The sequence below is a fragment of the Petaurus breviceps genome, unplaced genomic scaffold (genome assembly GCF_028583685.1).
Source record: "Petaurus breviceps papuanus isolate PSGF00001 unplaced genomic scaffold, PetGlider_PUasm1.0 183, whole genome shotgun sequence".
NCBI classification, from domain to species: domain Eukaryota; kingdom Metazoa; phylum Chordata; class Mammalia; order Diprotodontia; family Petauridae; genus Petaurus; species Petaurus breviceps.
In genome coordinates, this window is record NW_027185791.1 from 16,011,453 (window position 1) to 16,036,856 (window position 25,404).

The following is a 25,404-nucleotide window of genomic DNA, read 5'->3' on the forward strand; positions in this document are numbered from 1 at the left end:
CAGACCGAACCGGCCCGGGTGAGGTGCATTCCCCCCAGACCCAGCTGTTTCCCGGCCGGTGGTAGGAGTTGGGCCTTTCTCCAAGGGAGCACCGGGGCACGTTCTAGGCCAGCCTCGATGGCCCCATAGACCCTGAGCATTAGACCTGAGAGCTGCAGCTGCTTTTGCCTTTCTTGGTGCTTAGCACTTACTTCGTCTGGTTTTCCCCAACTCCTTGGGTTTGGGGTTTTTGTTTGTGTGTTTTTTTGGCAGAGGTACTGGAGTGATTTTGCCCGTTCCTTCTCCAGCCCTTTGAGCAGATGCAGAAGCAGGGTTAAGTGACTTGCCCAGGATCACACAGCTAAAAAACGTCTAAGTCCCATTGGTGATCCGGCCTCCTTGACTTCATTCCCAGTGCCACTGCCCACGTGCCAGTCCAGTACTTGGAGTTTAGGCACCGAGGGGGAAACACTTCTGAGCTGTTTTACAGCCGGAGGCCTGTTTATGGTTATGAGAAACTCTGGCAGTTTGTGATGTTCCTAAAAGTAAAAGAATCAAACGTGATGTGTGAGGCTTTTTGAAATCAGAATTACATTTACTGTTTGAATTATGTGACTCAGTTGTCCCTCATACTTGAACACTTTACTACTCATCTATTTGACTTGATTGGTTGAAGAAAACCCTTCTATACTTTTTCCATCAGTCTTTTTGCCCAGGGTCACAAATTTGCAGAAAGACGGACTGGGAGGATTGGGTGCAGTCTGTTGTATCATAGAATTGCCCTTTGCTGACTGGCTCTTATAACAAATGGTCTTGGTTTTAGTACTTATTTAAGCAGCTCTGAACGAGCTGTCCTGGATAATATAAAAACTGTGCTGTGAGAAATGTGGGAAGCAGTTTTGTGTTGGAGTCATTTGCTTCAGTTTAATATGTAAGCGCTGTATGTATTGCAAACTTGAACTTTTGCAGAGGAGTGGAGTGGGAGTGTGGAAGTTGTTCTTGAAGCTTAAGTGACAGAGAACTTCAGTATAGGCTGTGAGAAATCATTATCTAATGATTATTTAAATGGGAGTCCTTTTGTGAAAAGACATGCAATAAGTATTTGGAATAAAAGGTAATTTGTAAAATAAAAAATTTTGCGTGTCATCTATGATCTCTCTATATCTTCCAGTTAAGAACAAAACATAACATTTATATTGAGTTTTCCTTCTGCCAAGATAAATATTAGTTTCACATGTACTGTACAACCAGTGTGTCTTAAGTGTATGCTGTAAAGGGGAAAAAAAGCTGCTGAGTCAGAGGTATGTTGTCTCAGTTGGCCTTTCTGATCTGTAAAATGGAATTGCTGCTTGTGTGGAAAAGTTCAGTTTTGTGAACTCTGCTTTCCTAAGTTTTTCTGTACTTACTGTAGTGCAACTATTTATGAAGGGAACATAAATCAGACCTTTCAGACAGTGAATTGGAAATTAATTGGATTAGTGTCCTAGGTAGATGTAAACTTGTTTAAAATGTAGAACTCTGGTGTGAGAACTGGTCTCAGTATATAAATTCAGATACCAAAGATCAAATCTTGTGATTTGATTAAAAAAAAAAACAACACATCACAATGTAGAAAATGGTTGACCTTAAGCATCAGGTGGTATGAAATTCCAAAATCATTTTGATTTTAGGATGTTATTTTAAATTTAGCATCTAGTATGAAAGAGTCAGCTAATTTGGAATTTTTTTGTGGTCCAGTTGTATAATATATAATAAGCCATATATAGTTCTTAATGTTATATTTAAAATGGAATGTTATCAATTGGAAACCTTCAAGGAGGCACGTGTGACTCAATGACCTGATTCTCCTGGTTTCTTATATGTGGAACTTGAGTCATTCTTGTTTATTTTTACCCTTTCTATCTCTTTGCCCCTCTTGATCCTGCCTCTTCTACATCATTTGTATCCCACCTTCAAGGTTTACTACGTGTATGACTTTAATAGACAGAATGCTAGCCTTGAAGTCAGGGAAACATCAAATGTTTGAACCCTGCCTCAAGGACTTAGTTGTGTTACCCTGTCCTCTGTAAAATGAGAATAAAAGCATGTACTTCAGAAGATCGAATGGGGTGATATGTGAAGAGAGCTTCTAATACCTTCAATCACTATAAATATTATTGCTACTAGTAAATATACTAGGTCTCAGCCGCTTTACCTGTAAAAGGAGGAGGTTGGATTAGATCCAGTTCTAGATGTATGATCCCTGTTCACTCCATTCAGCCCGGTTCAGCAAGTCCACCGCCCTTATCACCTTTCCCTTGGACTATTGTCAGAGCCTCTTACTGGCTTTCTTCCCAGTTTTTGCCCTCTCCAATCTGGCCCCTCGGCAGCAGCTGAAATGAACTTGAGGTGCAGGTGTGACGCTGCTGCTGTCTTGTTGAAAAACATTCCATGGCTCCTTATTACTGTGCTCTTGGGTCTGTCATTGAAGGCCCTCTTTCTAGATTTACTTCACATTTGTCCACTTCATGCATTTTTTGTTACATTCAATTGAAACCAGCTGTTCCTCGAACATGCATTCACAGAAGCTATTCTTTTTGCCTGTAATGTGCTCCCTCATTTCTGTCTTTCAGAAGAATCCTTTTTTTCTGTCAAGACTAAGGTATCGCTCTCTTTGAAACTTTCTCTGACCCCTCTTCCTCATTACCCAAATTAGTTGTACTCTTTTTCAAATTAATTTGACACTGCCACACAGGGTTCAGGGCCTCATCCTCATGTCTGGATTATTGCAACAGCCTGCTTGTGAGTCTGTTAGCCTCAAGTCCGTCACTACTCTATTCCATCCTCTAGTCAGTCACTGAAGTGATTTGCCTAAAATGCAGGAAGGAGCATGGCAGTCTTCCACCCCCAGTCAACTCCCATGGCTTCCTATTGACTCTAGGAGCAAATATAAAATGTTCTGTTTAGCATTCAAAACCCTTTATAACCTAGTCCCTTCTATATTTTCTAGTCTTCTTATACTTTCTGCACCACATCTCCTTCCATCCAGTGACTGACCTGTTGTCTGGCTGTTCTGCAGACAAGACACTCTCTTTCTCCACTCCTTGAATTCTCTTAGGCTTTCCCTGGAATGATCTGTCTCCTCCAGTCTGCTACTGACCTCCCTGAGTTTCTTTAAGTCCCATCTAAAGTCAAATCTTTTGTTGTAAACTTTCCCCAACCCCTCTTCATTCTGGGCAGCTAGGTAGCACAGTGGATAGAGTATCTGGTTTGGAGTTTGGAACACCAAAATTCAGATCCCATGAGAGATACTAAATAGCCATGTGACTCTGAGGCAAGTCACTTAATCTCTCTTTATATGTTTTCCCATATGTAAAATGGGGAAATGATAGCATCTACTTTTCTGGGTTGTTGTGAGGGTCAGATAAGATAATTATAAAGCACTTAGCACAGATGCTGGCACAGAAAATGTATATAAGTGTTATTATTAATAATATCATTATTACCTTTCCACTGTTAACTATTTCTTATTTATCCTGTGAATAACTTGCTTTGCATATATTTGTTTGCATGTTGTCTCCCCCTTTGTAAGTTCCTTGAGGGCAGGAACTGTCTTTTGTCATTGGTAGTGCAAAGTACAATGCCTGGCAAGTGGAAGGCCCTTAATAGATGTTTATTAATCAATTGATATAGTTGTCTCTTGCAATATCTCATTTAAAGGTAGACTGCTTGAGAGCATGGATTGTTCATTTCAAAATTTTTATATCCTTAATTGTTAGCTCAGCATCTTGTACTTAGTGTAGACTTTTAATAGCTGTATTATTATATTATTTGTATATATATTATATGTATTATATTAATGTAGTAAGGAAAAAAGAATTCACTATTCCCTTTTTACTGATTTGCTCTTTAGAATGTTTTATAACTTTCTGTAACTGTTAGCTTGAATATTAGAATGGGAAGATAAATAATTCTTACCTACTTTATAAGATTACTTGGGGATTTAAATATTACAAGATGTCTTTTTAAATTATTTAGAATTTTTAAAAATTATGAACTTAAACTTCAACAACTACAAAGAGTCTCTTGCTTTAAGGAAATCTGTTTTATGAAAATTCAGAATGTTAAAACGAATCCTCTTTAACTTTCAGAATTCATAAGAGCCTAGGTCTAGAATAGGTATTCTTAGCCATGGATCCAGGGATCCTCAAGGGATCTGTGTATAGATGTCAGGAAGTCTTTGATGTTGTATGAGAAACAAAGTTACATCTTTATTTTCATTCACCTCTAACAGAAGTTTATTATTGCCTTCAATTTTGCGTGTAGTTAACAAACCATAGTAGTGTTAGCAAAACTTGTGACTTAGTTACCAGTAGAAATCAGGTATTTTTGTATTATATTACAGTTACTCATATTTCAAAATATTGTTTACTCATTACTATTTTGAAGTTTCTGTAGTTGTTACTCACTGCTAGATTATTAGTGATTTTGGTCTTCTTATCTACCCTATGAAAGACCTTGGGCGTTGGTGGGTATCTCCAGATTGCCAGAGGAGTCCATGACACAAAGAAAGTTAAGAAGCCCTGATCCTGTTTTAGCTAGAAGAGATCTCAGAGGTTATGTGGTTCATATGACCCATTTTATAGAGGAAGAAATTGAGGTCCAGGGAGATTGAGACTAGCCCAGGTAGTGCTGTACAGGTCAGAGGTGGGATTTGAACTCAGGACCTCTCATTTCAGAGCCAGTGTTTTTTTTTTTCCCCATTGTACATAATGAAGCTTAAAAAAAGAGTCCTTGAAATCTTGACAGAGAAGAGCAGAGTTACTTAAAGCTTAGGTATTGGGGAGTTGCCATTAATTAAAGATTAAATAAAAAAGTGAAAACTATCTGTAAAATTTTACTGTAAAGAAATGAGAAAAGTGATTTTTAAACCAGCTTTCTAGGAACTATTAAGAAAGGATCTTTGACTATCTTGTAGTTGGACAGCATGTACAATATAGTAGATAGACCTATAGCCTTAATTCTTGCTTTTAGGTTTTGTTTTTTTTTTCTTAATAACTTTTATTTATTTTTAGTTTTCAACATTCATTTCCACAAGATTTTGAGTTACAGATTTTCTCCCCATCTTTCCCCTACCCCCACCCCAAGATAGCGATCCTACGGAATACTCCTTCCCCCAATCTGCCTCTCTCTTATATCCTCCTCCATCCCCACTCTAACTTTCTAGTAGGGCAAGATGGATTTCTATGCCCCAGTGCCTGTATATCTTATTTCCCAGTTGCATGTAAAAGACAATTTTTTTTAAGAATTTGTTTTTAAAACTTTTATTTCCAGATTCTTTCCCTTCTTCTCTTGTCACCCACCCTTACTGGGAAGATAAGCACTTCAATATAGGTTGTACATGTGTAGTTACGCAAAACGTTTCCATAGTAGTTATATTGTGAAATACTAACTATATTTCCCTCCATCCTATCCCCCCCCACTTACTCTATTTTCTACTTTGACCCTGTCACTTTTCAAAAGTGTGTACTTCTAACTACTTTCCCCCCATCTGCCCTCCCTTCTATCATCCCCCTTCTTATTCCCTTCCCCCCTACTTTCCTGTAGGGTAAGATACCCAATATAATGTGTATATTATTCCTTCCTTAAGCCAAATTCAATGAGAATAAGATTGACCCATTCCCTTTTGCCTTGCTGTTCTTCCTCTATATTGTAATAACTTTCTCTTGCCTCTTTTGTATGAGGTAATTTATCCTATTCTGTCTCTCCCTATTTCCTCTCATTATATTCCTCTCTCCCCTCATAATTTTATTTTTTAAATATCATCCCTTCCTATTCAACTGATCCCGTGCCCTCTATGTATACATGTACACACATATACACAGACTCACATATGTATTTATACGCACATATGCCCTCCTATATAAACATATATGTATGTATACATATATACATATATAATCCTATCAACTATCCTCATACTGAGAAAAGTCTTATGAGTTATAATTACTGTTTTTCCATGTAAGAATGTAAATAGTTCAACTTTAATAAGTTCCTTATGATTTCTTTTTCCTGTTTACCTTCTCATGCTTCTCTTGCTTCTAGTATTTGAAAGTCAGATTTTCTGTTCAGCTCTGTTTTTTTCATCAAGAATGCTTGAAAGTCCTCTATTTCATTAAATCACCATATTTTCCCCTGAAGCATTATACTCGGTTTTGGGGGGTAGGTGATTCTTAATTTAATCCTAGCTCTTTTGACCTCTGGAATATCATATTCTAAGCCCTTGGATCCCTTAATGTAAAAGCTGCTAGATCTTTTGTTATCCTGATTGTGTTTCCACAATACTCAAATTGTTTCTTCCTGACTACCTGGGAACTCTGGAATCTGGCTATGATATTCCTAGGAGTTTTCTTTTTGGGATCTTTTTCAAGAGGCGATCAGTGAATTCTTCCAATTTCTATTTTGCCTTCTGGTTCTAGAATATCAGGGCAGTTTTCCTTGAGAATTTCTTGAAGCATGATTTCTAGACTCTTTTTTTTTTTTAAAGCAATCAGGGTTAAGTAACTTGCTCAAGGTTACATGGCCAGTTATTTCTGGGTGTGGTGCTAAGTATCTGAGCCCGGATTTGATCCCCAGGTCATCCTGACACTGGAGCCAGTGCTTTTACTCGCTGAGCCACCTGGCCGCCCCTAAGCAACTGGGGTTAAGTAACTTGCTCAAGGTTACACAGCCAGGTGTTTCTGGGTGTGTGCTAAGTGTCTGAGCCTGGATTTGATCCCCACGTCATCCCGACACTGGAGCTGGTGCTCTTACTTGCTGTGCTACCTGCCTGCCCCTTAGACTTTTTTTTTTTTATCATGGCTTTCATGTAGTCGAATAATTTTTAAATTATCTCTCCTGTTCAATATTTTTTCCAGGTCAATGTTTTTTCCAATGAGATATTTCACATTGCCTTCTATATTTTCATTTATTTGGATCTGTTTTATAGTATCTTCATTTCTCATAAAGTCATTAGCTTCCATTTGCTCTAATCTAATTTTGAAGGAATTATTCTCTTCAGTGAATTTTTGAAATTCCTTTTCCATCTGCGCAATTTGGCTTTTTAAAGCATTCTCCTCATTGGCGTTTTGGGCCTCTTTTGCCATTTGAGTTAGTCTATTTTTTAAGGTGTTATTTTTTTTTTTTTGGTTTCCTTTAGCGGTCTGTTGACTAACTTTTCATGATTTTTCTTGCATCATTCTCATTTCTCTTCCCAATATTTCCTCCACTTCTCTTACTTGATTTTTAAAATCCTTCTTGAGCTCCTCCATGTCCTGTAACCAATTCATATTTTTCTTGGAAGCTTTTGATGCAGGAGTTTTGCCTTTGTTAACTTCTGGTTCCATGTTTTGATCCTTTTTGTCCCCAAAAAAGGATTCTGTGGTCTGAATGCACTTCTTCTACTTCTTTATCTTAACAGCCAGTTACTTGACTTTTGAGCTCTTTGCCATGGTAGAACTCTGCTTCCAGATTGGAGAGAGCTGTGTCCCAGATTGCTGGGGTTTTCTTTTTCTTTTTGGAGGGCAATTGGGGTTAAGTGACTTGCCCATAGTCACACGGTTAGTAAGTGTGTCAAGTGTCTGAGGCTGGATTTGAACTCAGGTCCTCCTGACTCCAGGGCCGGTGCTGTATTCACTGCGCCACCCAGCTGCCCTGATTGCTGGGGTTTTCGCAGATGGTGTCGGAGGTCTGAGGAGGGCGCCCTCTCTACAGCCACCATAAATTCTGGCACACTGGCGTTTCATCACCCAAGACTGTGACCCAGATCCAAGCAGGCCAAAGCAAGAGTGATTACCCTCTGACTGGTCATTTGGTCCCCCTGTGATCTGCAGGCCAGGAGCTCTGGAGGCAGCAGCCACAGCTGCTGTGTCTCCACCACCTTTTGCCCCTGCTCCTGGGGCCCAACCCTGCTCTTCTCCACCCAGTTCCAACAGAGTTCCCCACTGACCTTTTATTTTCTCCTTGGCATTTATGGGTTGAAAGTCTGGAAACTGCCACAGCTGCTGGCGATATTCACTCCCCTAAAGTCTTCTGGCCCATCGTGCTGCTGGTTGGGGCCACCCTATGTCTGAGACCTCTTGGCTCACACTGGACTGCACTAGGTTCCCAGCTCAGTGTGATAGACCCTTCCGTGTTGGCCTGCCAGGCCGACTTCAGCGCGAGATTTGTTTCACTCTGTCACTCTGTGTTCTGTAACATTAAAATTTGTTTAGTCATATTTTACAGCGATTGGAGGTGGTTGGTGCCACAGCTTACGCCAAATTCCTGCTTTTACTCTGCCATCTATTGCTTTTAGGTTTTTTGTTTTTACTTTTTAGTTCTTATGGATTAGCCTACTTTTTGACCTTCTGGTTAAAGGAAAAATGTTTTGTCTTGTTCACCTGTCCGTTCTCCCACTTCCCTGTTGTGTTTTGTGAGATATCATAGATCTCCTTATTCTTCCCATTTTAGAGCCTTCTTGACTGTGTACGCCTCATTGTCCTGCAGGCTTCTACTGATAATTAATCAATAAGCATTTTTTAATTATGAAGCTGCCCTGTCCTTAAAGAGTTTACAATCTATCAGTGGACTGCAGATGTACATATTCCAGTTTATAAAGAATGAATACAAGGTAGTTTTAGGAAGGGCTGGCACTATTAGATAGGAGGTTTAGGAAAGGCTTCATGTAGAGCAGCAGTTCTCAAAAATGTCCCCTTTCCCTCCCCCCTTCCCAAGGCCTTTTCAAGGGTGGTCTGTGAGGTCGAAACTATTTTCATAATAATACTAAAATATTATTTACTATTTGCCCTTTTCACACTCATTCTCTCCTGACGTTACAGTAGAGTTTTCCAGAGATTACATGACATAAGAATTCAAGATTTAGCTGCAAACAGAAGACTGGGTTATTATCTGATCTTCAGAATTATACTTTTGCCTTACTAGCCATGTGACTTTGGGCAAGTCACTTAACCCCAATTGCCCCCCCCTCAAAAAAAAGGATGAATACACAAATGTAGTTGGATTTGCTGTTGCTTGTCTGTTTAGATTTATCAGTTAAGATCCCTAAGATCAATTAGGGAGCAATTTCCATTGTGATGAGGTTTCTAAGCTAGATTGCAAAGACTTAAGAAATGTAAGAAAGGAGAGAAAGTGGAGGAAACAAAGAACACCTTTTTCCTAGAGTTTGTCTACAAAAGGGAGAAATACTGCCATGGGCTGGTAAGATTTTTCAAAGATGAGACTTGTTGAACATGTTTGTAGAAGAGGAACCCAGTAGATAACAAACTGAAGAATAGATTGGGGGTGGGGGGAAGATAATTGAGGAAGTGATCTGTTGGAGAGTGGGAGAGATGGGATTGAGAGTACTTGTAGAAGGGTTTGCCTTGTTGAGAAGGACCGCCTCATTATCAAAGACCTGGAGGAAAGAGACTGTGAGGGATGAGGTCAGATGTGGGGAAGGAGAGAAGCTGGAATTCATGGTAAAGTCAGTATGAGGGTGGAGTCTAAAGTTGAAAGGGTGAGGGAGGAGGAGTTTTAAGATAAGGTTTAGAAATGGTGCTCTGGGAAGTGGAATAGAGAGTCATATAGGGAGGAATAAAATGATTGCCTTGTTGTCAAATGCCTAGTTGAGGTTAGATTATAGAATTTTGAGGTTATTATAGAGGTTAGATTATAGGATTTTGTAGGCCACTGGGCTTAATGACTTATTTCTTTTTTTCCAGTGTCCCCTAGCACCTAACTAGGAAAGCATTCATTAAGAGTTTGCTATATGCCAGGCGCTGTGCTAAGTCCTGGAGATACAAAGAAAGACAAAAATAGTCCCTGCCTTCAAGTAGTTCACATTCTAACAGGAGAAACAACAAATGATTGTGTGGGTGCAGGATAACAGAACAGGGCATCTGGTAATCTGAGAGGGAAGTCACTAATTCTGGGTCAGGGATCAGAGTAGAGAGTAGCGTTGAAGTGATCCACTCAGCTCTGCTTGAGATTGGGAAAGGGAGTGTAGCCAGAACAAGAATGATAGTCAGGGAATGTACTGTGTGATGGAAGGATTGGAGGTCCTGGGAGGTGGAAAGGTGGGGAAAGGACGAAACCCTTCCTGAAGGGGAGGGAACTAGGCAGTGGCAAAAGGCCATATTCTTTTCCCTTGGGAACCACTTAACTAGGAAGGCTGAGTGGAAAGAGGTAGCACCCATGTTGGAACTTGACAAAGACTTTGACAGATATTATTAATATTATTATTAGTACGGTATCTTAAGACTTTAAAATGACTTTACATTCATTATCTCATTTTGAAAATGAGCTAACTGAGGCTCAAAAAGGTTCATGATTGCACAAGTATTAAGTTCAATGTCCTTTCCACTACATCACCATTTTGGCTTGGAGATGGCTAGAGAAATGTATTCTAAGCATGGAGGAGTGGTGTGAACAAAGGTATGGATTTGGAATATTGGCAACATGAGCATCGAGGAGTGAATGGTCTAGTTGACTGGATTGTAGTGTGTACTTAAATGGAAGTAGCAGGAGTTTGACCTGGAAAAGAAGGTTAAAGATAGATTATAGAAGGTCTTGAATGCCAGGATTAGGAATTTACACTTTATTCCACTAGACAGGGAGTTAATAAAGGTTTTTGAGTAGATTAGGTTGCAAGTGGGTCACACTTGTAAGAGGCAGCAAAGATGGGAAATATCTGAGGTAGGAGAACCATGATAGTAAGCACTATATATAAATATTAGATGTTATTGTTATTATTCTTGTTATTATTGCAGTATTAGAAGCAGAAGGAAGGGAAGCTATTGAGAGAGGACAGTGAACAATGACAAATGCAGAAAGGTCATGGATGATAAAGGCAGAAAAAATGGTTATTGGATTTAGTGATGAAGACATTATTGACTTTGAAGAAAGCAATTTCTGTAGAATGGTGGGATCAGAAATCTGATTTCAGTCAGTCAAATAAATGGATGGGAAATAGTGGAGAAGTGAGTTTAGAATACTCTTTCCAAACCATTAAAAACAAGGAAGACGGTGAGGGTTTTTTGGAGGGTGTTTTAGAGGGGAAACACAACATGTTTGTAGGTTAAGGGAAAGGGACCAGCAGAGAGGAAGGGATGGAGTGATGAATTGAGCAAGATTATAATGGAAATGGTTTATTAACATTGAGGGAACAGATAGAAAGAGTTTGTCATCTTAGAGTGGAGAGAATGATAGTTAAGAACTGGAGTAAAGGGGGTGAGGGTAAATAAAGGAGCCCATGAGGTAAGTTGAAGGCCACTGTCTTTTTAATAGATAGAATTTTTTTCAAGTGCTTGCTTATAATCACTGTGTTAAGTTATGTAGATATAATTGTATACAAGCTAGACAGTCTCTGTTCTCAAGGAATTTATATTCAAATGACAAAAGATAACACATTTAGGGAAGAGGGAAAGGGTAGGAAGAGGATGTAGTAGGCTGGATGTGGTATGGAAATGGAAGATAAAGCCAAAGCTGCCCTGTCTGAACCTAGTAGCTCCAGAGTGAGAATCCAAGGTTCCAGTAGATAGGGAGGAGGTTTTCCACCTTATGATGACCCCAGTGATGATGATGTGAGGAGATGAAAAGCATTGAGTGAGGGAGGAAGGGGGTGAAGTTTGGAGTTTAAGAAGAAAACAACAGCTGTTGCAGAGAATGAAATAATAATGAGGAGATGAGTAAAAGGATTTCTCTGCACTTCTGAAGGCTCAGTTGAAGTTAAACTAAATTCGTATTGTACTTGGTCAACTCATTTTTTCCCCCTAAGACTGGGTTATTTAAATATTCTATTTCCTAAGACTGGGTTATTTAAATATTCTATTTCCTCTTCTGTTAATTTGGACAAATCTCTGTTTTGTAAATATTCATTTCACTTACTGTGCATTTTATCGACATATAATTGGCATATAATAATTGCTTTAATTTCCTCTTTGTTGGTGGTACATTCACCGTTTTCATTTTTCACACTGGTAATTTGCTTTTCATCTTTTTTAAAAACCAAATTAACCAGTGGTTTATATTTTTTCATAAAACCAGCTCCTAGTTTTATTTATTGGTTTAATGTTTGTTTTTTTCCTTCAGTTTTGAATTTAATTAATCTCTCCTTTGATTTTCAGGATTTCTGTTTTGGTGTTTGGGAATTTTAATTGGTTCTTTTTCTTGAGTTTTTTTTTTGTTGTTGTTGTTAGCATGCCCAATTCATTGATCTCTCTCTCTCTTTTAAAAAATTGATATAAGTTAAGTGTTGCTTTGGCCACATCCCTCAAATTTTGGTATGTTGAATTCTTATTGTCATTATATGTAATGAGATTATTTATTGTTTCCCATTTATTCTTTGGCCCACTCATTTTAAAAATAATTATTTAGTTTCCAGTGTGTTTCCACAGCCCTTTTAAGAATGTAATTTTTATTGCATTTTGGTCTGAAAAGGGTGCATTTTAATATCTCTACTTTTCTGTATTTGTGATGTTTTTATGTCCTATTACATGATCAGTATTCCCATTCAGTTTTCTCCAGAGCTTTATTATAGCTAACTTTTCTGAAATTTTATTCATCTCCTTAATTTGCTTGTTTGTTTTATGCATAGATTTATCTAGCTCTGAGGAGGGAAAGTTGAAGTCCCCACCCCCCTCCAGTATTGTTTTACTCTCAGTTTTCTCCTGTACCTCATTTAACTTTTCCTTTAAGAGTTTAGATGCTGTGCCATTTGGTGCATATATGCTTAGTATTGATACTAACTACTTCATTGTCTATGGTGCCTTTTAGCAAAACGTAGTTTCACTGATTATCTCTTTTAATTAAATTAATTAAACATTAATTTAATGTTTTTGCTTTTGCTTTGTCAGAGATCATGATTTCTGCCTCTGACTTTTTTACTTCACCTGAAGCATAATAGATTCTGCTCCTAATTCTGTGTTTGTCTTTATGTTGCAAGTGAATTTTTTGTAAATAGCATTGTTGGATTTTGGTTTCTAATCCATTCTGCTATCCACTTCCATTTTATGAGTTCATCTCATTCATTTTCACAGTTATGATTGCTAACAGTGTATTTCCCTCCATTCTGTTTTATTCTGTTTATCTTTTTCTGTGTTTTTTTTTTTTACCCTGCCCCTCCTTAAAAGTCTGTTTTGCAGGGGTGGCTAGGTGGCGCAGTAAATAGAGCACTGGCCTTGGAGTCAGGAGGACCTGAGTTCAAATGCAGCCTCAAACACTTAACACAAAAACTAGCCCTGGGACCTTGGGCAAGTCACTTAACCCCAACTGCCCTCTAAAAAAAAAAGCAAAAAAAAGTCTGTTTTGCTTCTGACCTCTGCCTCCCTTAATCTGCCCTTCCTCTTGCTACTTCTCTCCCCTGCGCCCTCTTCTCTTGTCCCTTTCCCTCCTACATCACTGTTGGGTATGATAGAGTTCTATACCCTACTGAGTGAGTGTACGTGTGTGTGTGTATTCTAATATTTCTGAGCCAGTTTAGATGAGGTTTAAGAATAGCTCACGTCACCCTTGCCATTTTCCTTTCCAATATAAAAAGACTTCCTTGTGTGCCTCTATTATATGAAATAATTTTCCCTATTTTCTTCCAGTGCAGTCCTCCCTCCATCCTTTTTTGAGGTCCTCCCAACATAATCAACTCACAAATACCCATGCTTTTGTCTATGTAGATTCCTTTTAATTACCTTAACAATGATAAGGTTCTTAGGAGTTGGCATGAATTATATTCCCATAGGAATGTAAACAATTTAACTTTATTAAATCCCTTATAATTTCCTCTTTCATGTTTATTTTTTATGCTTCTCTTTTTTTTTTGGAGGGGCAATTGGGGTAAAGTGACGTGGCCAAGGTCACATGGCTAGTTTTGTGTTAAGTGTCTGAGGCTGGATTTGATCTTAGTTTCTCCTGACTACAGGGCCGGTGCTCTATTCACTGTGTCACCTAGCCACTTCTTTTTATACTTCTCTTGAGTCTTGTGTCTTAATATCAGATTTTCTATTCAGCTCTGGTGTTTTCATCAGGAAGACCTGAAAGTCCTCTATTTTATTAAATATCCATTATTTCCTTTGAAATGTTATACTCAGTTTTGCAGGGTAGGTTATTCTTGGTTGTAATCCTAGCTCCTTTGCCTTCTGGAGTATCATATACCAAGCTCTCCACTTCTTTAATGTGATAGCTGCTAAGTTTTGTGTGGTCCTGAATATGGCTTCATTGTACTTAAATGATTTTTTTCTGGCTCCTTGACCTAGAAGTTTTAGAATTTGGTGGTAGTAATCCTAGGAGTTTTCATTTTGGGATCTTTTTCAAGAGGTAATTGGAAGATTAATTTCTATTTTGCCCTCTTGTTCTAAGATATCAGGGAAGCTTTTCTTTATAGTTTCTTTAAACGTGATGTCTAGGTTCTTTTTTTTTTATTATTTTTTTCAGGTAGTTCGATAATTTTTAAATTATCTCTCCTTGATCATTTTTCTAGGTCAGTTGTTTTTCTGATGAGATTTCACATTTTCTTCTATTTTTCATTCGTTTGGCTTTGTTTCTTATTATTTATCCAATTCTAATTTTCAAGGAATTATTTTCTTCAGTGAGTTTTTTTTTAATAGTTATCCAATTCTGCTTTTTAAGGAGTTCTTTTCAGTGTGGCTTTGTACCTTTTTATGATTTGGCCAATTCTGTTTTTAAAAGTTATCTTCTTCAGTATATTTGTGTGCCTCTCTTTACCAAGCTATTAATTTTTTTCCATAATTTTCTTGCATCAGTCATTTTTCCCCAATATTTTCTCTATCACTCTTACTTGATTTTTAAAATCATGTTTTTGCTTTTTTGTTTTTCAGTTCTTCTAGGAATTCTTATTGGACTTGTGTTGCTGTTTTTTCAGTTTGCGCCTTGATCTTCCCTGTCGCCATAGTAACTTTTTATGGTCAGGTTCTTATTATGTTTCCTCATTTTTCTAGCCTATTTCTTGACTTTTTTGTTAAAGTTGGTCTCTGCTCACTTTGCAGGGAGATGAAGCAGCAGGGATGTTTCAAGCTTCAGGCTTTTTTGTCCTGTTGTTTTCATAGCTAATTCTGGGGGTCTATAAGTTTTTAGTGCTTCCAAGGTAGCATGCTCTAGGGAGAGAGAGGTGTGATCACTACTGTCCTGGTCTGCCCTTTGATCGTTACTAGGTAAAGGCCCTGCTCAGTTGAATTTGCTAACACTCCTCTCCACCTAGGAACTATTACCAGGGCCCTGCTCCCTTTTGACCACAAGTGCTCTTCTCTCCCCTTGAAATGTGACCTGGTTTTGGGTATGGGCATTGAAGTTGCCAAACAGCTCCTGGTTGTTGCACCCAGTGTGAAGGTGGGGATCCTATCTAATCTCTTTATCATCTCTGAATATCATGTCAGTTCCAGGCTGGCCTCAACTTCACTGGTCACAGACCTTTCTTGCTGACCTTCTAAGTTGTTGGGGCTGCAAAAATGTCTTGCTCTGAATTTTTATTGGCTCTGCACTCTAGAATTTGATTTGGTGCATTATTTCAAAGTTGTTTGGAAGAAATGGTGGGAGGGTTTGGCTGGAATGCTTCCCTTATTCTGCCATCTTGGTTCCCAGACAATCTTCCAGGCATTTTTTTGTTAGTGGGTTGCAGTAAGTTGTTTTGGGATTATCCTGTATAACAAGTTTGTGTACTTGCCTTCAAATATACTTTTGCACGTCAGTGGCTATACAATTGTCACAGGAGTGATTCTGAACCTTTACCTTTTATTTCTATCTATTGTCTAAAAATCAAGTAAAAAACCTGGGCAGACCACTGCTAGTTAAACCCCTTTTCTGTGATGATAATTTTCAAGTTGAGGTGTGAAAAACCTGTTTTGTAGTTATTGGCTTATTTTAAATTTAACTTTTTTTTTTAACCAAAATCTGAGGCAAGATAAATCTTGGATTTAACTAGTCCGTTTCTTTTTCTTCTAGACAGCAGAACAGCAGTCATGCTAGAAGACAAAGGTCCAAGAGTAATTGACTACTTTGTAGTGGCAGGCCTCACTGATACATCTACCCTTTTGGATCAAGAAATAAACCGTTTAGACCCCAAATCCACTGGACCCAAAGCTCCAATTACAGACATTGCTGTTATTATCAAGTCAGCAGGGGAAACAGTCCCTGAAGGCTTCACCTGTGTTGAAGCTACTCCATCAGCTCTCCAAGCAAATTTGAACTATGGAAGCTTGAAAAGTCCAGAACTTTTCCTGTGCTATAAGAGAGGAAGAGACAAACCACCTCTCACAGACATTGGGTGAGTTATTGATTGTTTATCTAGTAAATGTGAACTTAAGTAATTTTATGATATTGTTGCATGCTTTGGTGGAAGTCTGAAAGAATGGATTTTCAGTTGACTAAGGTAATAGGAAGAATGATAAATGCTTGTTGCAGTGTTATTTTTTAGAATTATATTTTAGAATCAAATGAGTAAAACACTGCATTTCTCTACCAAATCTTATTCTATTACTTTTATTTTCTGTTTTAATCATTAAACCATTGTCTGTCTTTGTAAGGAGTGATGTTATTGAAATATGAAACATGATTCCTTTCTTGGTTGTAGCTACTAGACTTTCAGGCCAAAAATGATAACTAGTATTCATTGAATGTGAAGAAACAGAAACTCTGGTAACTAACATTGTATCAGGAAGGGGTTGCTTAAGTTGATTGCAATTCATTGTTGTATGTGTCACCTGTGTGTAAGGTACTGTCCTGGACAGAGACAAAAATGAAGCCATCACAGCCTTAAGGCACTTAGATTTTATTGGGGGGGGATGAAGGAATATGCTATAGCATGTACTCAAGTAAATAATGGTTATTAGAGACATAGTGAAAAACCTGAATTCACTTTTCAGAAGTAACTTTTTGAAAAAGGTTATTTTTGTGTGTGATTTATTTGGTGCTTGGGATTGAATTAGTCATGGCATCTTGAGGTAGAAGGGAACACAATGATCATCTAGTCTAGTCTGAATAAGAATTCTCTTTACCACCTACTTAATGAAGAAGACATTAACTTACTACTTCCCCAGGCAGCACATTTCACTTTTGTCTGGCTCTTATTGTTAAGAAATTTCTTCTCTTACATCAAACCTCAGTCATTGTTATGGGTAATGCCCACAAGGTCCAAGTAGAAGAACTCTAATCCCTCTTTTGGTGATAAAGCTTTTCAGATACAGTCACCTATCATGTTGTCCCTCTAAGTCTTTGCCTCTTCAGACTGGAAATAACCACAGATTCCTTTCCACTTTTCATATAGCATAATCCTAGGTTCTTAATTGTCTGCAGTCTTTAGAAATTCTAGCTTGTGTCCTTCCCAAAATGTGATAGCCAGAAGCGAACATAAACTGTACATATGGACTGATCAGTACAATGGAACTATTGTTTCTCTAGTTCTGGACGCTCTAGTCCTTGTAATATAGCTTAAGATGTCATTAGCTTCTTTTTGATTGCCATGGTACAGCCAGCCACATTGAGCTTTTAACCCACTAAAACTCTCCAGCTCTTTTTCAGATAAGTTGTCATTTAGCCATATCTCTCCTATCTTATACTTGTGAAATTGGTTTTGTTCTTTCTTATTATTTGACTTTTCATTTATCTTTATTAAACTTCATCTTATTAACTTGGGCCCAGCATTTTAGCTTGTCAAGATCTTTTTGAATCCTGGCCTCTAGTGTATTAGCTGTTCTTCCCACCTTTGTGTTATCCGCAAAATGGGTAAATATGTCATCAATGCTTTTATTCATGTCATTGATAAAAGTGTTAAAACAGGATAGTACCAAGGACAGATCCCTGCATCACTCTACTGCTACTAGTTATATATCCTTTTAGGTGATTGTTACTGACGATTCTGAAGGTTCAGCCATTCAACTAGTACTGAATTCATCTAATTGTACCACATCTTATATTTTTCACATTATTTCTACATGAGACATTGGGAAAATGAAATGAATTGATCAAGAATAAAGAAAAAGAAAGTGCCTAGGATGACTACTCTTATTAATCTAGCAACTCTTCTCCAGAAGGAAATGAGGTTAGGTTAAATGACCTTTTCTTGAAAAAGCTATTCTGGTGGCAGCTAGAGCACCAGCCCTGGAGTCAGGAAGACCTGAGTTCAAATACAGCCTCAGACACTTGACATACTTACTAGTTGTGTGAACTTGGGCAAGTCACTTAACCCCAATTGTCCTGCCTTCCTCTCTCAAAAAAAAAAAAAGCTATACTGGCTCCTAGTGATCATTGTTTTAAGTGTTCACTAATCATCTCTTTAATAATGTTGGAGAATCTTCTCCAGGAATCCAAATTGGGCTCACTGGCTTTACTATTTTTGAAAATTGGAACAATACTTGACCCTCTGCAATTCTGTGGTATGTCTATTTGACATGATTTCAAAATAAGTTTTATTGGTAACTTTTGTTAAGCAGAACCGATTGATAAAACTTCATTGAAATTAATCTGAGCTCGGCTGCTATGATTTTATTGTTTATGTATACATATATGTGTGTATGTGTATATATATACATACACACACACACAAATACACATTATTGTAATTGTGCATATTTTTCTTTCGGTTACTTTTTTCTTGGTCAGTTCCTGTAACTTTCCGTATGTCTCATGAATTCTATATGGTCATCATTTTTTATGGCGCATATATTTATATGCTACAGTTTGTTCAGCTTTTCCTCAGTTGATGGACATCCATTTTGTTTCCTATTTTTAGTTACCATGAAAAGTGCTGCTCTGTATATATTAGCAGACGTTTCTTTCTTTCCATCTTTGATGTCTTTGGGGGAATATGTTCTGTAGTGGTTCAGTGGCTCAAAGGTTTTGAACAGTTTAGTGACTTTGTATAATTTCAAATTGTTTTCACAATGGTCAGATCAGTTCACAACTCTGTCAACATTGAATGAATCAGTGTTGACCATATTCCATTACTCCTTCAACATTGATTTTTATGATATTTGCCTGTTTGAGTGTGAGGTAAAACCTCAGAGTTGTTTCATTTGCTTTTTTCAAAGTGATTCAGAGAATTTTTTCATGGAGTTATTGTTAGTGTACATTTCTTTTTAAAACTGCTCATATCCTTTTAATTATTTATGTATTGAAAAAAATAGTTCTTAGTTGTATATATTGGTGTCAGTTTACTGTATATGGATATCATACCTTTTTAAAATTTATTTAGTTTTCAGCATTCCCTTATATAAGATTTTGAGTTCCATTTTTTTTCTCCCTCCCTGTCTCTCACCAAGACAGCAAGCAATCTGGATATCATACTTTCATTAGAGGCTATAGTGCTAACATTTCCCCCACTCTACAGTTTCCTTTCTTGTTCTGGCTGCATTGATTTTGAACACATAAATGCTTTTTAATTTGATAAGATGGGAATCATCTTTTTTTTTTTATCGGACAGCCATTTAGTAATTATTTTGTATGGCTCTAGTCTCTGTTTTAGAAATATAGAACCAGAAATTAAGCAGTTCCTATCCTTAAGGAGCTCACATTTTTCAGGAGAAACAATATAAAGTAACTTAAAAAGTATATACAAATGTATATGAATCTGGGCAGCTATAATCTCAAAGATTTGGATGTCCCCTCCAGATTGCAGCTCATTCATGCCTGCCCATCCTGTTGGAATCTTGTCTTTGAATCCTGTCATCTAAGTTGACCATGCGAGGTCTATATTGTGTGATGGAAATGGAGATGACTCACTGTCAACTTGTCATTCCCTCTTCATGTGGCTGTTTCATCCTCTCTTCTTAGACTCTATTTTCCCTGATGGCATCTTCTACTTTTATTACTTTGTAGAGTTCATCTTTGGTTATGTATTATAGCCTACTTACATTCACCGGTGACTTCAGTGTGATCCTCATTTCCATATACTTGAAGGTAGTTGTATTCCCTGTCTTCCAGCTGTAACAATAGTAATAGAATGTTGGTAATAAAAAGATGGGCCTTTCTGATGATGAAGTCTACTTTTCTCATCCTGACAAAGAGGTGATGGATTCAGGATGCTGAATGAGACATAGATTTTTGAATATGGCCAGTGTGGAAATTCATTTTGCTTGACTATATATTTTATGGACTAGAAAGGAGAAAAAAATAAATCTTTGTTAATTGAAAAAATAACTTTAAAAAAAAGAGAGGAAAAGAAAGATTTTTGTTTCCAGGAGACAGTCAGTCATTAAAGGAGATTTGCGGTTACATGAAGGCAGTTCAGCATACTAACTTCCTTCTGTATGAGATGAGCATTTATTAAGCCTTATTATAGGCCAAACACTGTGCTAAGCCGTTGGAATACAAATATCAACAAAAAAGACAATCCTTGCTCTTCAAGGACGTTATGTCCTTTTTTTTTTCCTTTCAGATTTTCAATATTTTAAAATTTTATTCAGTTAAAGGTTTCCCAATTACATGTAAAAAAACTTTTAATACTTTAAAATTAAAATTTTGAGTTCCGAATTCTCTCTCATTCCCCTGCCCTCTCCCCTTCCTTGAGAAGGCAAGCAATTTGGTATTGATTATCATGTGAAATCATGCAAAAGACATTTTCGTATTGGACACATTGCAAAAGAAAACACAGACCAAAAAACTCAAGAAAAATAAAGAAAGTAAAAAAAGTATACTTCAATCTGCATTCAGAATTCATTTTTTCTTTCTCTGGAAGTGGATAGTACTTTTCATGATGGGTCCTTTGAAAGTCTCATGGATTGATGAGATTATCTAAGTCTTTCATAGTTGGTCATTGTACAGTATTGCTGTTACTGTGCACAATGTTCTCCTGGTTCTGATCACTTCACTTTGCATCAGTTCATATAAGTTTTACCAGATTTTTCTGAAACCATCCCACTCATCATTTCTTATAGCTCAGTAGTATTCCATCATATTCACATACCACACATGGCTTATTTAGCTATTCCCCAGTTGATGGACATCGCCTCAATTTCTTATTTTTTGCCATCACAAAAAGAGCTGCTATAAATATTTGTACAAATGGGAAAAACCTTACATTCTGCTTGGGAGAAACTGAAAAGGAAAGGGGGTGAGGTGGGTGTGGGTGAAATGGAGGAAAAAAGGTAGACAAAAATCTGCAGGGGTGGGGAACCTGCTGCCTCGAGGCCTTAAGTCCTCAAGTGCAGCCCTATGAATCCAGACTTCAAGGAACAAATCCCCCTAAAGAAAGGATTTGTTGTGTAAAACGTGGACTCAGTCTAAAGGCCTCACCCGAGGACCTAGAAGGCCACATGTGCCCTCGAGGGCACAGATTCCCCACCCCTGTTTAAGAGTCAGGAGAGGATTCTGTAGAGGAGCCCTGAGAGCAATGAGAGTGAATATGACTGCCCTGGGTACTTTTTTTTTTTTTTGAGGGGGGAAGGCAAAGCAGTTGGGGTTAAGTGACTTGCACAAGGTCACACAGCTCATGCGTGTCAAGTATCTGAGGTCATAGTTGAACTCAGGTTCTCCTGACTCCAGGGCCAGTGCTCTATTCACTGAGCCACCTAGCTGCCCCCTTTAAAATGGAAGTTCTGGGAGGATCTGACAAATCTGTAAGGCTAGAGGGACTAAGTCAGTCAGTAAACATTTATTAAGTTGCTTTTATGTGCTAGACACTATGCTATGCGAAGCGCTGGGTGGGGCTTACAAAAAGAGGGTCCCTGCCCTCATGGAGCTTACAGTCTAAAAGAGACAACAAAGAAACAAATAGGTACAAACAAGCTACATACAGGATAAATAGGAAATAATTTGAAGACCGTAAGCGTTGGAACTAAGAGGTTCTGATAGACTTCCTATATCTGTTATTTCAGTTAGGATGTGAAGGAAACAGGGAAAGCCAGTAGTTAGAATTGAGGAGGGAGAGTATTCAGGCACCAGGAGGTAGGCGCGTCCTGTTCCTGGAATAGCTAAGAGGACTGTGTCTTCGGATTGAATAGTACTTGGCAGGCAGTAAGACACAAGACTGGAATGGCAGGAGGGCACTAGGATTTGGTATTTGATCCTGGAGGTGATGAGAACCACGGAAGTTTATTGAGTGGGGGTGGGGGGAGGGTGACATGGTAGGATTTATGTCTTTGGTGACTGCCTGGAGGATGGATTGGAGGAGGGAGAGGCCTGAGGCAGGCAGACTCATCAGCACGCTATGGCCGTAATACAGTTAGGGCCTACACCACCATGGTGACAGTGTCAGAGGAAAGAAGGGAGTGTATTGGAGGTAAAATCAAGAGACCTTAGCAACAGGTTTCCACTTTTTAAAATAGTTTGAAATCTGACACCATTAGGCTGCCTTCCTTGAAAGTCCTTCCAGATGAGTTTGATTATTTTTTTAGTTGTGTAAAATAATTTTTTGTAGTCTGATTTGTATGACGCTGAATAAGTAAATCAATTGAGATAGAATTGTCATCTTTATTATATTGGCTCAGCCGATCCATGAACCATCAATATTTCTCCAGTTATTTAGATCTGTCAATCTTTGTGTGAAAAGGAGTCAAAGATGACATGGAGTTTGCGAGGCTGGGGGACAAGGAATGGTCTTGTTCTCTACAGATTATATATGGGAGGGTGTGAGAGAGTGAGGAGTTGAGGATGACATGTAGGTTGCAAGTCTGGGGGACTGGGAGCATGGCGTTGCCCTCTACAGTAATAGGAAAATTTGGAAGGGAAGAGGGCTTGGGAGGAAAGATGACTTCAGTTTGGGCCATGGTGAATTTAAGATACCTACTGAAGATCCAGTTTGAGATGTCTGAAAAGCACTTAGAATAAGATATTGCACACCAATCAAAGGGAAGGTTAGGGCAGGATCATTGTGTGGATCCCAACAAAATGGCAAGTTGTCAAAGAGATGGGAGTACCCGGTCATTTTTCTTGTCTCCTGAGGAACCTTATTCAGGGCAAGAGGCAACAGAACCAAACATGGAACAGCTGATTAGTTTAAGATCTGAAAAGGAGTCCGAGGAGGCTGTACATTGTCACCTTATTTATGTCACTTCTCTGCAGAGTATATCATGCGAAATGCCCGGCTGGATGAGTCAAAAGCCAGAATTAAGCTTGCCAGGAGAAATATCAACGATCTCAGATGTGCAGATGATACCACTCTGATGGTATAAAGTGAAGGGGAATTAAGAACCCTCTTGATGAGGGTGAAAGAAGAGAGGATAAAAGTTGGCTTAAAACTTAACATCAAAAAAACCAATTTATATATAATAGAGGGAAAAGAAATGGAAGTCTCAGATTTTGTGTTCTTGGGCTCAAAGATCACTGCAGATGGTGACTATAGCCATGAAATTAAAAGACATTCCTTGGAAGGAAAGCTGTGGCAAATCTGGACAGCATACTAAAAAGCAAAGACATCACCTTGCCAACAAAGGTCTGTATAGGCAAAGCTGTGGTTTTTTCCAATAGCAATGTGAGAGTTGGATTGTAAGGAAAGCCGAGTGCTGCAGAATTGATGCTTTTGAATTGTAGTGTTGGAGAAGACTTTAGAGAGCCCCTTGGATAGTAAGGAGATCAAATTAGAATTAATTCAGACTGTTCATTGGAAGGACATGTTAAAGCTTAAATATTTTGACTAGATAATGAGAATTCAGGACTCAGTGGAAAAGACTGTTATTGGAAAAGATTGAAGGCAAAAGGAAAAAGGGGTTGGCAGAGGATGAGATGGATAGAAAGTGTTATTGAAGCAAGGAACATAAACCTGGACAGATTTTGGGCAGTAGTGGAGGATAGAAGGACCTGGCATGCTGTGGTCCACAAGGTCAGAAGCAGTCAGAACATGACTGAACAACAGGTAGATTTGAGAGTCATCACTATAGCAATGGCACTTAAATCCTTGGGAGCTGATCAGATCACCATGTGAAGTCATTTAGAGGTAGAAGAGAAGAGGACCCAGCATAGAAAACCCTGAGGTTATCCTTAGAATGCTTGACTGAGAGGATCCAGCAAAGTAGACAGAGAAGGAAGGGTCAGATGCATAGGAGAGCCAGGAGAGAGTAATATCCTGAAAACCCAGAGAGAAAAAAAGTAGTAGGGAAAAGAGGCTGCAGAGAATTTAAGAAGAGTGAGGTTTGAGGAAAGACCATTGGATTTGGCAACTAAGAGATTACTGGTAACTGTGGAAAGAGTGGGATGGTGAAGTTGGAGATTCTAAGGGGGGTCAAGAAGTGAGAGGAGAGAAAAGGGAGGAGTTGAGGAAGAGGGAAGAAACAACTTCAGTTTTTTCTGTAAAATAGGAGAAAAGGTTCTCGGCTGAGACGGTGGGAGGAGGGAGATCCATTAGAGATTTGAGGAGGGAGGAAAAGGTTTGAAAGGTCCTTTCTGGAGAAGAGACAGTGAATTGATAAAGGAGGTATAGAAGGGTTACCCTAATGACAGTGGGGGCCCAGGTGAGATTGTGTAACAAATTTGTAGTCAGCATAGTTGTGTGGTTTTTTTCTACCTCCATCTAGCAGCATGTATGTAAGAGCTAAGGTAGCAAATCATAGGAGTGATCCAAGTCTGAAGCTTGGCAGGGCATAGTCAACAAAATGATAAAGGGATTCAAGAGAGGCAGGTAGTGTAGAGTTGAATTTGTTTACCAAGGGGTCAAGGTGGGAAAAAGAGGAGAGAGTGGCTAGTGCAGGGGAGATGGTCACAGTGTGTCTGAAAAAGTAAGGCTTGGCAAGAGAAGGCAGAGAGGGAGAGCTTGTGGTGAGAGAAGGGGATTTGGGGATTCTTGAATAGAGGTGATTAATTTATGGGTGATGATGAGATCAAGTATATGACTATCTGTGTGTGTGTCTGTGGTGGGGTAGAGGAGTAGTTCTGGGAGGAAGTAAGTGAATGGTTAGGGTGTTTGAAGGCGAGTCAGTGGATGAGGGCAGAAGTTTGAGAGGAGAGAAAAATTATAAGCCACGTACCAAACTCACTGAGGAAAGAAGGGGAGTCACCTGGGAGTCTCTCATATCTTTTATGTCATCTTTTTTTTGAAAAAAAAATTTTTGTTTTTGTTTTTTGGAGGGGGAAATTAGGGCAATTGGGGTTAAGTGATTTGCTCAAGGTCACACAGCTAGTTTTGTGTTAAGTGTCTGAGGCCGGATTTGAAATCAGGTCCTCCTGACTCCAGGGCCAGTGCTCCATTCACTGTGCCACCTAGCCGCCCCTCTGTCATATCTTTCTAAGAATCATATTTCTTTTAGAAACATTATTTCTTAACAAACATCAACAGGAATTTGATTGAGTGGTACAGATAAATAGTATAGACCTCAAAGGACAGGTTACTGAGTATAGAGGAAAACCTGAAAGCGACAATAGGGAGCAAAGATTATTCCAACTTCCCTTCCTTGTCCAAATGAGTAAAGGTTCAGTCAGTGTGCTCCAAAGGGAGGCAAGGGAGCATGTGTCATCAGGGGCATCAAAGTTTCATTGAGGGCCATAAGATGAAAGGAG

At 38.5% G+C, this 25,404-nt stretch overlaps 1 protein-coding gene across 3 annotated transcripts in view; it reads left to right on the forward strand.

Moving 5' to 3' along the window:
- DENND4C (DENN domain containing 4C) overlaps positions 1-25,404 on the forward strand; it is a 135,018-nt gene that overhangs the window by 1,430 nt on the left and 108,184 nt on the right. For all 3 annotated transcript variants that reach the window (XM_069087917.1, XM_069087919.1, XM_069087918.1), the window contains exon 2: positions 15,925-16,246. In XM_069087917.1, the coding sequence (XP_068944018.1) occupies positions 15,942-16,246 (305 nt within the window). In that variant the 5' untranslated portion in view covers positions 15,925-15,941. The remainder of the gene's footprint in view (positions 1-15,924; positions 16,247-25,404) is intronic.